The sequence below is a fragment of the Chinchilla lanigera genome, unplaced genomic scaffold (genome assembly GCF_000276665.1).
Source record: "Chinchilla lanigera isolate Chin_1 unplaced genomic scaffold, ChiLan1.0 scaffold00042, whole genome shotgun sequence".
In the NCBI taxonomy this organism is placed as follows: domain Eukaryota; kingdom Metazoa; phylum Chordata; class Mammalia; order Rodentia; family Chinchillidae; genus Chinchilla; species Chinchilla lanigera.
The window spans coordinates 18,293,848-18,308,780 of NW_004955443.1; the positions used below are offsets into that span (position 1 = coordinate 18,293,848).

At 34.5% G+C, this 14,933-nt stretch overlaps 1 protein-coding gene across 1 annotated transcript in view; it reads right to left on the reverse strand.

The window, feature by feature from the left end:
- Stim2 (stromal interaction molecule 2) overlaps window positions 1-14,933 on the reverse strand; it is a gene marked incomplete in the record, with an annotated part of 143,506 nt that overhangs the window by 12,603 nt on the left and 115,970 nt on the right. The window contains 5 exon segments of the mRNA XM_013518101.1: window positions 4,544-4,782; window positions 5,017-5,117; window positions 5,831-5,998; window positions 11,750-11,927; window positions 12,452-12,629. Coding sequence (XP_013373555.1) covers window positions 4,544-4,782; window positions 5,017-5,117; window positions 5,831-5,998; window positions 11,750-11,927; window positions 12,452-12,629 — 864 coding nt within the window.

Sequence of the window (14,933 nt, forward strand, 5' to 3'; positions counted from 1 at the left end):
TAAAGATGCAAATATAAGGAAGATTGAGATAATGATATTTTCACTAATGTTTAATGAAAATTATTTAAACAGACTAAAATTCAACACAATAAAGAAAAAGTGCTTGCCTTCAGTTACGTAGAAACAGAATTTGATAAAATTTAACACACACTGATTTAAAAGAAAAAATCACTCTTAGAAAATGGGAATAGAAATTAATTTCCTAAACTTAAAAGCAAACTACCAAAACACACTAACCAAAACAAAAGTCATATTCCATGGTGAAATATTGTTAAGTATTCTTTTTAGGGCCATAAATGGCAATCCTATCACCTGCAGGCACCACTTTTACTCAATATTTTAGCTGGAGGTCTCAGTTTAGACAATAAGGGGGTGGGAGGGACGTGGTGGGGAACTGTATGGATTGGAAAGAAAAAAACAACTTCTTGTGGTCCACATAAAAATCAACATTTCACCAACTACAAGAAACTTGTTCCATCAATTTCTAAAGAAAGATAGCATGAATAACTACAAAGAGAGATTAATCTTTTGAAAACAGATATGTGGGCTGGGGATATAGCTCAGTGGCACAAGTGCCTGCCTGGCAAGCACAAGGTCCTGAGTTTGATTCCCGGTACCAAAATAAATAAATTAAATAAATAAATCAATAAAAAAGATATGCAAGAGCTGCTCAAAGAAAATAAATTATCAACTTTATCTAAAGATATAAAAAGATCTCAATAAGTAGAATTTATTAATAGTATATCTCCTCAAATAAATCAACAAATTCAAAGAAAGTCTCCCCCCACCAAAATAATTCCCAGTATAACTTTCTACAGAATTTCTTAAACTGATCTTAAAATGCATAAGAATAGTTGGTTAACAGTAAGAATTTTGAATTTAAATAATACAAGAAAATTTAGTCTTATTAAGTATCAGTACTTCCTAGTAAGTAAAGCGGAGCGAAGCCAGTGGAACTAAATAGAGGGCTGGAAGCCCTCCCTACAGATGGAGAGGTGCCACAAGAGGTGTCACAAACCCGTAAGGCCAGAGCAGGTACGCGGCTGGGACAGCTGTTACCCACACATCAAGAGAGACACTTCTATTCCAACCTCACACTGCACTCTGAGTAAAAGTAACTTCTAGGTGGGTTAAAGGAGTAAGAGATTAAAAGAAAACCTAAAATGTTTTTGGAGTACAAACAATATTACAGTATCTTCTGAAAAAAAAAAAAAACATAAAAAACAAAAGTCAGAGTCACAAATTTGACATTAAAAAGGCCAAAACTTAAGAGAAAATATCTGCAACCCTCAAATAACGAGAAAATATAAAGAACATTTTTAAATCAATAAGGAATTCCGTGGCAAACTCAGAGGAGAACAAATCAGAATGACAAAACGGCACTGAACTTCAGCAGACATCAAGGTAATAAAAACTTTATGATAGTGAGGTATTTCATACTCATTCAAGTTGCAAAACAAATGAATCAGATCTTTCCAAGGATGTGTGGATATAGCCCTGGCACAAAAACACTCTGACAGTGAGTATATAAACTAATAGAGCCACTGTGAGAGCAAGTTGTCAACGACCAGTAAAAGGTGCCTTCCTGCTGACTAGCAATCCATTTCTAGGTGTCCATGTAGAAAAACTCTCAAGAGTTATGCTGAAAAGATATAAGTAAGAATGTTTGCTGCAATGTTTTTTATAGAGACAAAAAATTAGAAAAATAAATCTTTCAGCAGAACATGGATACTCTATGGTTCTTCAATATAAATAAGTAGATAAACTGTGATTAACTCATGATTAATCTGTACATAAACATGGGAAATTTTTAAATCACTTCTGAGCAAAAAAGTTAAACATTGTACCCACAATCTGCTTACACTTATGTAAATTTCTAAATATAGAACAATGGTGTATATTACAACAGCATTTAGAATAACTTTAGAAGAATGGAAAGTAAAGTGATGTGCTTTACCTATATACGTAATGATTCCTTTCAGAGAAAAAGGAATGAATAAGACAAGTGTTAAAATATGTTATCTTTCCGATGAATGGTTATACTCTTTTCAGTAGTTTTAAGTACACATGAAGAGCTTTATAAGACATTTTAAGTAAACTGCTACTGTAGTCCCATTATAAAAGCATTTAGCAGATAATAAAAATTAGGGTAAAAGTTATCCTCCATTCCACTACCCACAGACAGCTCACAATATTTTTCCTGTTTTTTCTTCACATTTAATTCAACATAATGAGGAATGTATGTTATTCTACACATACAATCTTATAGAATCTTTTACTTTGTTCTTAACATACCACAAACATGTTTCTTTGTCATTATTTCCAACATAAAACATATACATGCTCGTGGTCTAAAAAAAAAAAACTTTCATAGCAGCTGAGTCTACTGCCAGCAAATTCCCACTTATCATGCTATAAATGAGGCTTTACAACCAGGCATAAGGGAGTACCACTGCGATTCCACTGGGTGGAGGCAGAGCTCTCACATTGTAATATGTGGCATCAGATGTCTTGAGATAATGCATTTGATTACAGCATTTCTAAAACAGCATATTAAATTTCAAACGAAATCTTGTACTTTTTTCATATTTAAAAATTCAAATCATTTAGAACTTGGGGCAGTTATTCACATTTACTGTGTTTTAATGGACATGGATATTTTACCATCCCTCCCTCCATGAAGACTGTTTTAAATCAAAAGGCAAAGAAAAGAAACTTGTCAATTTGGGGAATGCATCTTCAAGCACAATTCTAGATGAGTAATTATGGATTGTAAGGGGAAAATGCAACTTTAAGAAAGCTGTAACTTTCAATCACCTATACTTACACACTGGTGTTATACTTGACAAGGTTAAGGGCATATAGTTCCAATAAAAACACAACTAGAATATTCCAACTGTACAGCTGGCTCAGATCTAGATATAAATCTGCAGCCATCACCACCCTGCAGTGAGAGGCAAGTGAGAGAAGAATGGGGTCACTCACTTCTCTGTTTGCCGCACTGAGAATCTGCCCACTTCCACCCGCTTTTCAGCACGTACTGCTTCCTCACTTGCCTAGCATTATAAACCAGGGAATTAAAGCCAGAGGAATAATAAAGCACATAGTCACTAGCTGAGAACTAATTTTCAAACTATGGGCTTTTTGCATGTAATTGTTTTATAAACTTATGATCATTTATAAAACTAACTTCAAGGAAGCTGCAGCAATTGGCTAGAAAAATTCAGTTTGAAAAAATTCATATATTATGATTTGATCATTCTCAAAAATTAAAATTTCCATTTAAATTTTCAACCAAGCAAGGATTAAACTCTGTTCTCCAGTCTTCAGAACCTTTTCTATCTGTGTTGTTCTTTAAAAGTCACAAATATTAGAAAAAATCGATCACGCAGGCAATAATAAGCACAGCTTCTCAAATGATTTTAACAGCAAGAAAAACACCACTCTAAATTCAGTAACTCTGTAACTCTGCATAAAGTCAAAGTTAAAATATTTAAATTTCGCCAAGTGTGGTGGCACACACTTATAATCCCAGCACTTGGGAGGCTAAGGCAGGAGGATCGTTGCAAGTTCAAGGCCAGCCTGGGCTACAAAGTGAGCTCAAGGTCAGCCTGAACTGCATAGCAAGACCCTGTCTCAAAAAGACGAAAAAAATAAAATAAAATAAAATATTTACATTTCTCTTTCCTATTGAAATGTATTCTTCTCACAATGTAAATATTTCAAAGGACAGGCCACAACTCAGCAATAAAAATATATGCAAAACAGAAAGTCTTTAGGAGGAGTTTTACTTTCTAGCAGTAAAAGAGATTATAAACTTCTTAAAACAAACACTTTAATTTTGCTAAAGGATATTGTTTCAGTAGTTTATGAGTTAAACAGAGGAGGATGACTTTTTTCAACAAAAAGAATATAAAAGGCAAAGCAAAATACTAAAAAGCATGACTACTAGGAATGATAACTCAATTTTAAAAATCAGACTGACTCAAAGTTAATAGTGGATTAGTAGCTGACCTACGATTTAAAGCCAGGTTCCCACAATCTTCCCCTAATTTTTATTCTAACTAGAGATCAAGCTGCCATTTACAAGGATGTTTTCCCCAAAAGTTTAGCAGTTCATACTACAAAAATGTGGCATTTGTAATGTACTATCTTTTCTGTTGATTGTGTTTTTAATGAGTCCCTCATTGCAACTATAGGCAATGTTTTAAAAACAAAGTCATATAGTCAACACTTAATAACACTTGCTTATGATCAGTTACACAAAATGATCAAGCATTCACACTGCTCAACAGTAAGTCTATTTTTGTATATAAGTATTTATACACATAAAAATTCTGTGCATATATGTGTGTGAGTGTGCGTGTGTGTGCTCGCCTCACATAGCATTCTCAAATAGTAAGCACTTAAATTAGTAACAGAGGAAAAAGGAAAATAAATGAACAAAAATTCTGTCATGGACTTAAAAGTGCATGATTCCTAAAAGGACATGATAGAAAGTTATTTCAAAACCTGTACCAACACTGTTGAACTCACCACTTACCAGGAAACTGTGACACTATCGGAGGTGTATCTTCATCTAAGTCATCAACCCCTCCAGCAATAGGATAGGGCGGAATGGAGACTCTGGGCATCACCACCCAGCTGTGATCAGAATAAAGTGAAGAGGTCAGGCTGGGCAGTCCTGAGTTATGGGCTATCTGAAAGCCACAGATCTTCTCAATCTGTTGCCAGCGAAAAAGTCGTTCTCGTAAGCAAGTCGTCAATTCGGAGAGAGATTTCCTGAAAAGTCAACATAGCAATTACTAGCTGCATCAGAGTCTTCAATATAGCACTGAAAAAAGGGGGCAATTACATGAAAAGGCTATGGCAATTAACTAATTTCAAGAAGGAATTACCCAATCTCAGAATCAGTCTACATTATGTAACTGTGAATGATACAATGCAAAACACAATCACCTGCAAATTACGCATTTCAACATAATAGCAAATAAACAGTCAAAATAACATTCTTACTTTGCTTCCAGAATTTTGTGGTCAACCTCATCTAGGGAGGAGCTATGTGCAACATGCAGAGTCCCAAAGACTGTGCTTCTCTTCTTTTTAATTTTTTCTGCCTAGAAAGCCAAGGGGAGAAAAGTAAGGCTAAGCTTGAAAAAACATGCACACGTATACTAGTAATAGTTATAATCAGTTACACAAAATAATAAATTAATTATAAAACCAGTGGAGGATTATTAGTCAAGATACAGTCTTGTTTTCAACAACAACAACAGCCAAAACAAACTGATGAGACAGAAAGCATGCTTTCCCAAGTCAATCAATAGAATGCAAAACTTTGTTTTGGAGAACTTTTCTTTCAGGATGAGAAAAGTCCAAAATCTTCTTTACAACTGACAGAAAAACATTACCTGTATCCTACTGCAATGGAGGGTTAGTAAGTGAAATGAGCATCTTTTTTTCTTGCTAAAATTCAGATTAAAACTTATTCTTATCACACACAGTAAGTGGCAAACATTAATTTCTAACACTAATCAACTGAATCAGATCTGAAGCAGCAACTGAGAGGACAAAAGCTCCATATAAACATTTACACTAATGATACTAGTGGTAATTTTTAAAGCACACTATGGTCATTTTGAAAGCTACGTAGTTCTTTAAATAACATTAAAACCTATGATTACTTGAGTCAGTTTACATAATAAATACTAATTCAAGAAAATATTCAGTAATACGATTTTACTTAGATCTTTGTATTTCAGCTGATTATTCCCTTTAAAAATGCAGCTTAAGAAACAAATTTAATGAATTTTGAAATAAAAGAGAGTACCTCATCCTTAGCAATAGCTAACTGTGTTTCAGCATTCTGTCTTTTGATATTATAGTACTGCACTTCCACTTCATGAGTGAGCTGAAGCCACTTCTGAAGGGCATCTGGAACAGACCAGCTGCTTCTCAGGTCAAATTCTTTTTCAGCCTTTTTTAGAGCCATTCGAACCTGGAAGAAGGAAAGCATGGAACAAAGAAGAATTACAATATATTTTTTAGTACCAAAATTAAAAGAAAAAGCCACTTTAATTATGTTCTTTACCAACTTCTTTTTAAATCACAAGATCTAAATACAATATATTTCTCACATTAACACTAAGGCTTAAGTTTTAAGTGTATCTTAAATTCATATAAGAGAGGTGTAAAGCCAGAGAGGTTAACAGGGAGATTTTGCAACCTCAAGCTTTTTATTTTATAGTATACAGCTCACTGAGAACAAAAAGGAGGAGTATATATGACTTCTAACTGATCACACTCTTCCCATAATACATTTTCTGTTTGAAGCAGAAAATAAAGAGCTGTCCCAAATCAGGTAAGATATCTATTCCATTACTCCTTCTAAATTTCTCAAAAGGTCCTATTGTAGCTCCTTCACTAAACACTTTTTTAAAAAATATGCTTCTTTCTTTAGCTTTTCATATACTTTCCTTATAACCAGTTATTTTTCACCATTGTACCTACCTATTATGGTCTGTTTTACCATTTCTTCTACTTAATTCACTGCTTCCTAATGTACTACAAAGTAGACATCAAGCATTTACAAACCAACATAAATTTTAAGAAAATATATTTTTCATAAGAATCTCCTTGAAAAACTACAGACAGCTTTTAATACAGGTGGTTGTAGTACTCCTCTCACCTGCCCTTTAAAGGAGCCAGCCAATGAAACAGTAATATTAAAATGCTCAGTGGGTTCGTTTGGTAATAAGTGTTAAGGAAAAATATTTTAAGAAAAGCCTCACTGCCAAAATGACACAGAAAGAAAAGAAAATATTCTTGAAAATGATTTACTTAAAAAGTAGCAAAAGTGCAAGCTAAAGATATGTGAAGACACATGACAGGATTTATAAAGTTATGTACACACAACTCAAGACCTTCAGCAATGAGTGAACCATGGAGTACACTGCTTCCTGTATACCCCATCACTGCAGAAAAATCAATTGCTCTCAAATGTTCTACAGTAACTGAGACTTCACTTCTAAACTAAAAGTGCTGAGGAATGTTTGATATGAACAAAGCCAGCTTATTCAAATAAACTTTATCGTGCGCCAGAATAAACTAAGAACACTATACACAAACGTCTGATAAAGAAAGAGAACAGCTGTCTGATACTGTGGAAAGAATTGTGTAAAAAAAAAAATTTTAAGCTGTAATTTCTAAAAAAAATTCACAATGGGACAATAAGTAGATGATTTAAAAACACTTTAAAAAGAAACAGTAAACATTAAGAAACATTAAAAATATAGGGGTAAGTCACTGAGAGCAAATTCTACGCTACATTTGCTTGGCACGTACTACGTGTATGGGACAATGTGTGTTTAATCAGACAGTTGAGTAAGCTGTGTGGTGTTTCTGCTAATCTCTCAGGAAGAGAGAGTCTGAGCTCAGGTCCTGTGACATGGAGTTGTATTACACCACTAAGGGTGTCACCAAACCCTTTTGCTCACACTACTTTAAAACTAAAATTTCTGCACAATTTTCATTTGAAAGGTACTAGAAAAAAGAATCTCAACACATTTGATTCAAATTATTCTCTATAAAATCATAAAGATTTTCCTTAAAGTTACTTCATTCATTTATTTCCCCTAAAAAAGCACAACAGTGATAAATTTAATACAAAAACTGTATGTTTAGCATGAGCTGAGGTTGAACAATGTTTAGACTGACTGCTAAATAATGTTTTAAACTTGTAGAACTGTGCCTTTCCAATAATGGCAACCAGTGAACTCTTTTCTCTGGTATTATTCATAAATTTATCTTCTGATCTAAATCTTAACCCTCATTTTGAATTATACTATTATTTATGAAAATGGACAAAACAAAACTGCAAAGTTAATTACTTCTACAAAGTATGAATTAGTACGTAAAAACACGGCAATTACTTACATAATCTTGTATATTAAGAATAAAGCAGAAGTAAGTTACAACATGCCAAAGAAAGAAACAGCCTAAATATCTGAAACCCTGGCTTCTAGGCTCAATTTTACTATTTATTACCTCTAAAACTTACAACAATTCCTTTCTCTCTACTGAATTTTATTGTCTTCTTTAGAACAGGGGTGTTATTACTTATTCTGACAATAAGTATAGCTTCTTGAGACTTTCTAAAAAAACAAATTGATGTGAAAACTATAAAGGTATGTTCAAAAATAAAATGGCTTACATTTTTTTAATTTATTACTATAAAAGACATACTGTCATTAATCTCCCTCAAAATGCTCCTCCCTTCCCCTCAAAACAGTTTCTGAAGCCGTTCCAGAAACCCTGTCTTAAGTGAGCACCTTTAGTTGTGCTGCTGTGACTCATCCTGAATTGACTCAGAACGTTATCTTTCATGGTCATTTGAATTTGGGGGAAAGCCAGAAGTTGCACAGGGTCAGATCTGGCAAAAAAAAGGTGGATGACGACACACCATAACGTTTTTAGGAGCCTGCCTGTCTATTCATGAACTTCCGAACAGCATTCATATTTTTGATCATAGCTTGTAAAGACACTCGCAAAATAGTACGTTCAAAACTGCTTCAGAAAGGACAAGAGCGATAGGATAAGTGTGTTTAAAAGGGAGGGGGCATTCTGAGGGGTATTAGTGACAATGTTTCTTTTACCATAACACAATTTTTAAAAAGTAAAACATTTACCACATATTTTGATCTCCCCTTGTTTCTGAATCACATAAAATACAAAGTGGTATTATTAGCCATCTAAAATTCTTCATTTTAGGGAAAATAATACCATATGAGGGGCTGGGGATTTAGCTCAGTGGCAAAGCGCCTGCCTGGCAAGCGCAAGGTCATGAGTTCGGTTCCCGGTACCGGAGAAAAACCAAAAAAAACAAACAAACAAACAAAAAAAATACCATATGAATACATTGCAGATTTTGCTACCCTCTAATTTGGAGAAGCTAATTTTCTCCCAGAAAAAAATAATGTAGAAGTTCAAACTATATGTAAATGTAGGTTATGCGAGATTATATGTAAATTAATTTGCAAGTTAAACTTACAATTGTGTCACTAGTGTAAGAAACAAAGCAGAAATAAGATCCAAAATACACAATAGATACTGTGAAAGGGAAAGAAACTGCTCAAAAGGAAAGAACAACAAGGCTGGGGGAAAGAAAAAATATACATACATCTATATACAAGATAGCTAAGCTAGTCATACTACTAATTCTTATTAGTTCATTGGAAGGGATAGTTTGTGCTTATATTGTTTGATCAGTTTTGTAGGCCTGTATCTTGTAATCTGAGCAACTACTTTGAAGATAATTAACATGCAATATAACAACCACTGTTAATTTCCTATCATCTTGTTTTGAAATTCTGTATCACTGCTTTTATTGTTTTTTTTTTTTCTTTTCTCTTTAAAATAAAAAAATGAAGCTTTTAACAGCTTATGGGAAAAAATAAGCTTTGGAAGATGAATTTTAAAACAAAATTGTATCTTTGCTGTGTAATCTAAATTATTCAACCTCTATCCTTTTGTCTGTAGATATCTATGTCTTTCAGGGATTAAAATAAATAAGCAAATACTGGCAATGCATGTACATACTTCTGGCACACATTAAACACTGAAAATTGTCTTCTAACATATAAATATGTTTCATAGAGTTCTTTTTAAAATATCCATTTTCCCCCTTTAAGCCACCTCTTAGTGACTCAAAATCTCACTGTGATTATTATGTTCAGATTGGTACATCATACCTGGTAACCTTAGGGTCGACTGAGCTGTGCAAACTGTCTGTGCCAAAACCTCAGATTAGAATGTTCAAATTCAAAAAAAAAAAAAATGTTCATAATTCTTAGATCCAATTCTTTAAAAATATTTTGTCATCTCCTTCACTACGAAACAAACACGTGTAAAATACTTCTGTCATTTTGATTTGCTCTTTCTTATCTGTAATGGTCAGAAAAACAGCTAACAAGCTCGTTAACAGTCGTGAGAACAAACCAAGAGTTAGACATACCAATGGGGTTGGGCAGAGAGTTCTCACAAGAGCATAAAGGGCATAATATCTAAATTTGTGGACACGATATAATTTTGGTTAGGCCTTTTTTGTTTCCCTATGGTTAAATACATTCTGTACAGATAAAGTGTGGCAGGTAAATGAGGCATGACTGCAAAATATGTGACGGTCAATGAAAGAGAATACGTTCCTTACAAGGAAGAGATATCCAAAACCAAAACACAGCGCACCACAACACAACACAGAACTCTGGTATGAGGGAAAGTGCAGTTAAAAGTATCAAATAGAAGCCTGAGTTCTGTCAGATGAACACTCCCAAAACAACAATCTGGAGGGTACCAGCAATCATAGCACATATGTTTCCATAAGTTGAAATTAAAACTCACTCATCACATATTTCTTATTTAATAATCTGTTGAGAATGCAACAGTGCATAAAACAAAGTGAGAGGCAGAAAATCTAGGTCTTAACCTTACTTTACAATTAACTCACTCTAATTGTGAGCAAGTCTTCCAAACCTCATTTTGCTCCTCAGTTTATCAGTAAAGAAAGCATCAAAATCAAAAGAATGGGGCCAGAGAAACAAAAGTCTGAGTAATATCATTTGAAAATGGAGGGGGGGCACAAGCCAAGAAATACAGGCAGCCTCTACAAGTGGAAAAGGTAGGTAAGCAGATCTCCTACAGCCTTCAAGATCCAGCCCTGTGAACCCCATTTAGATTCTCACATCCAGAACACTGTTAGTGAATGTGTGTTTGTCTATGCCACTAAATGTGTGGCAATTTTTTTACAGCAGGAACAGGAAACTAATACACATGCGTATAGTATGATTCTCCTAGGACCCCACCCCCTCCCAAAAGACTCTGGGCAATGATCTAATACTTACACTCTGTTTTGAGTAACTGAAAAAGGAGAAACAAATATTAGGAAGGACACATCTTCCAACGGCTCAAAACTTCCAGTAGGCTATGCTCTAAAACCACTTAATAAGATTCAAATGGATGTCTAATTGAGAACCTTTACCTTTGTAGAGAAGTTCAAAATTAGATATACTCTATTTGACTAGGTATATAAACTCAAGACACATTACACATGTTCCATAAACGCCTAACACATACTCACCAAAAACGTTTTTGTATCTTTTCCCTATAAAGAGTTTATTCTTTTAAATTGACTCAAGACTTTAAAAGAGTGTAAAATAAGATTTCATGAAAGAGTGAATATTATGTTAACTTTATCATCAGTTACTATTTTGTTGTTTTAATATAGAGACTTTATAAATGCTACCAATATGAACAAATGATTCTTTTAGTAACTGAGGAATAATACACAATGTAATTAAATGCAATGGATTATACAAAAACACCAGCTGGCTTCTTGAATGGGCAATACAAACATCCTAACAAATACTTTTTTAAAATATCCTTTATTTTGCTCTGTATTTTTACTCTGGGTTTCTCATATAAGAGAAACCATGTGATATTTAAGCTCTTGTGTCTGATTTATTTCACTTCACATCATGGTCTCACATTCTTCGTGTTCTTAAAGGGGAAGGGGACCAATAGGTGGCGGGAGGGAAAAGGAGGGAAGGGGCAAAGGATGAAAAGAAGGGACTGGGATGTGTTTGTGCACCTGCACCGGCTCCACACAAGGGATGTAAACATCCTGTACTGTACACATGTACTAATAAATGAAAACTAAAACACACTTTAGAAACAAAGAACGAAATGTGAGTACCTGCTCCAGTTCCTGCTCTGCATATTGTCGTCTACTCAATTCACACTCCGCCCCCTCCCTCAGCTCCCTCAGCCGGCAAGCCTCCTCCTTTGCGTAGTTGATTTCATCCATCATTTTGCGCTCTAGATTTTGCTTTTCCACAGCAACGTTTCTGTTTTCTTCTTGTGCTTTTTCAAGCCTTAGAGAATTATAAAAATTCCTCAAAGTTTGCAAAATTTCATTTTTTAATGAAAGAAAAAATACTGTCAAGCAATTTGATACCTATTTTAATTTTAATCAGAATTCACAGTATATTTTTTCTTAATTTTAAACTTGGATAATAAAAATATCAGGCAATCTACACTATAGCTATTTTGGTTATTTGGAGCTCATAAGACAGGAATAGGACAAAAATTTTTGCAAGGAGACTTTTAAGATAATTATTTAAATCAAGTTAAAACTAAAATTTCACTATATATATCCTTCCACCTGTATCTGATTTACTTACACACTGATCTTCTAACCACCTCTCCTCAAATATCATTTGTACTGAATCCATAGTTAGGACAATGTTATATTTTCCCAAAAAATATGAAACCAGATAGGCATACATTCCTAATATATGTACCAACCTACATATGTGTTTACACACATGCTCATATTACATTTCCACAAACTGCATTTCCTATGTAAATAACCAGAGTTATGACTTGTTTAACTTACCTCTCCTGTAAGTCCATTAGACTTTGCTCTGCAGTTTGTAAACTCTCCAAGTCTTTCATCATTTTTGCAACATGTTCTTTAGATGTCTTATTCTGTGTATAAGCAAACCAGCACCCTCCAACACCAATTACTATAGAAACAGTGAGAATAAAATCCTTCATCCAGTTGTGAGGTGGGCCTAAGAAGAGAATAACTGGTAGTTACCCTTCAAGCGTAACAGAACTTTAATATATACAGGTAATTTTTTAACAGTAGATATCTAAACCCAAAAATACTAGAGATCTTCCCATGCACAAACCTAATGTTTTAAAAATTCTTTCTTCAAATAACCAGTATGCTTACTGGCACTATCTGATGTAATGAACCTACAGAATGGGAGAAATAAAAACACATGGACACACCGTGCCCCAGCAGGTAGTAAAGCAGTAACTAAAGTCATGGTTTAAAAAGCAACAGCATCCAACACAGATGCTGCTAGAATGTGCCTTTGTGGGTAAAGGGATTCGTAGTGTCACCATTCTCATTCCAATGCTTTTCCTTTAGTCAAATGAGACACCTGTCACCAAGACTCACAATGGAAAGCCAGTATTTCACCCAAAAGCATCTTCTCCATGTAGGGAGCATTGTAACTAATTACACTCATCAATGGTGCTCAGTGGTAGTTTCCAGCTCCACCACTATGTCTAAGGATAAAGGCACTAGAGCCTGCTGTCTTCAGTGACACAAAACAACAAAACCACTTTTCTAATAAATTTTTGAAAATTTAGCACTGACTGTTAGTATACACTAGAAATTACAAATTGTAAACTCATAGTTTACAATGGAAAACCACCTATATACCTAGGCCTCAAGCAGGGAAGCTCTATATTCAGTAAGACGAAGAGCTCTACAGAGAGCCCATGTTCCTATGTGAACAAGTCTAAGGTTGGTCGTGCACGTTATGGTAGGTTGTAAGCTCTGTGCCAGGGACCCTCAGTAATCTGTATTTCCAGAGCGCACACTCTGCCTTCTAATGGAAGAGGCACATTCCCAAGGACTACAGACTCAGAAGGATTTGTTTCTGCCTCTGACTGAGAGGTTCAGCTCAGGCTCTGCTTTGACCAGAAGCCCTGTTCTCTGCCTCTGACTGAAACATAATCACCAGAAATAACAATAAATACATGGAAAGTTCCTAAACTCTGTAATAAGCACCACATACTACAAAAGATTTAAGTGAACATTCCCTTAAAATGTATTTCTGGTCATTTGACAATGTCAATTTCTTTATGAATCTAGAATGAAAGTTGTGACTATGGTACTCATTCACTCAAATAATAATTCTAATACCAACACTACAAGGCAATGCACCATTAACTTCTTAACTGGTTTACTTATTAAAATATTTGTTCACAACATTCTTTGAGACCAGTTTGATTTGTTTTCAAATGATTTGATAATATAATATTCTCTGGCTCAGAAAGTGGCTTGCTTCCAAGTTAATAAAGGAATATAAAAAATTCCTGACCAAATAGCAGACAAATTCTACATTTTAATGCCCACTGTCACCAATCATTTACTTGAAAACAACTAGACAGAATCTCACAGAAGACAAATCTCCAATAGTTTGAGCCTGAAATGCAGGGCAAAGAAACCGTTAGTGAGAGGGTAGTATCTGTGGAACGTCTGGCATTTTAGCAGTGTTCACTTTCCTAGGGTTTGTAATTTCCACCAACAGTGCAAGGGAAAGTTCCAGCTGTTTCACCAGCTGCTCTCTTAGCCTGCTCCAAAAAGCAAAACCAAAAATTTCACCAGCAAAGTCATGGAATCCACTCAACTAATGGGCCCTTTCTAGAATGGCCATCCTCAAAACTACCAGCATCACAGAACCCTGAAAGTCTCCTAATTGCAAGAAGTCTCCTAATTGTATGAATTCAGGTAGAATAAACACAAGTTTTCTAATTTATCCCTCTGAAGAGCCATTTTTCTTATATTAATTTTGTTAGTCCTTTTGGCTTCTAAAAAACAAAATGCAATTCCTCGAAAGTATAGCTTCTCAAGTACTTTTCTCTCTGAAATTTGAAATTAATGAAATAAACATGTTCAACTTTTCTTCTGGGAAAAAACGTTACTCCTGTCAGAATAAAGAAATACATAGTTTACTTTCTTTACATATATTACATAACACTTTCTTAAATGTTCCTCTTTAAAATAATCAAATAACATTATCTACTTTATGCTCCTGCCAGGAAAGTCTTGTTGCTTTAGAAGCTTTAAGCAAGTCTTTGTCTTCAGTCTATAGCTTTAAAAAGTCATACCTTGGATAACTAATTAAATTACTACAATCTATCACTTCCTGCCATTGGAGTTCTTCCTTGACTATGCAGTTCCAACAATAACATTAAAACTGTTGGAGGCTGGGGATTTAGCTCAGCAGCACAGTGCCTGCCTGGCAAGTGCAATGTCATGAGTTTGATTCCCGGTATCGGAAAAAAAACAAAAACAA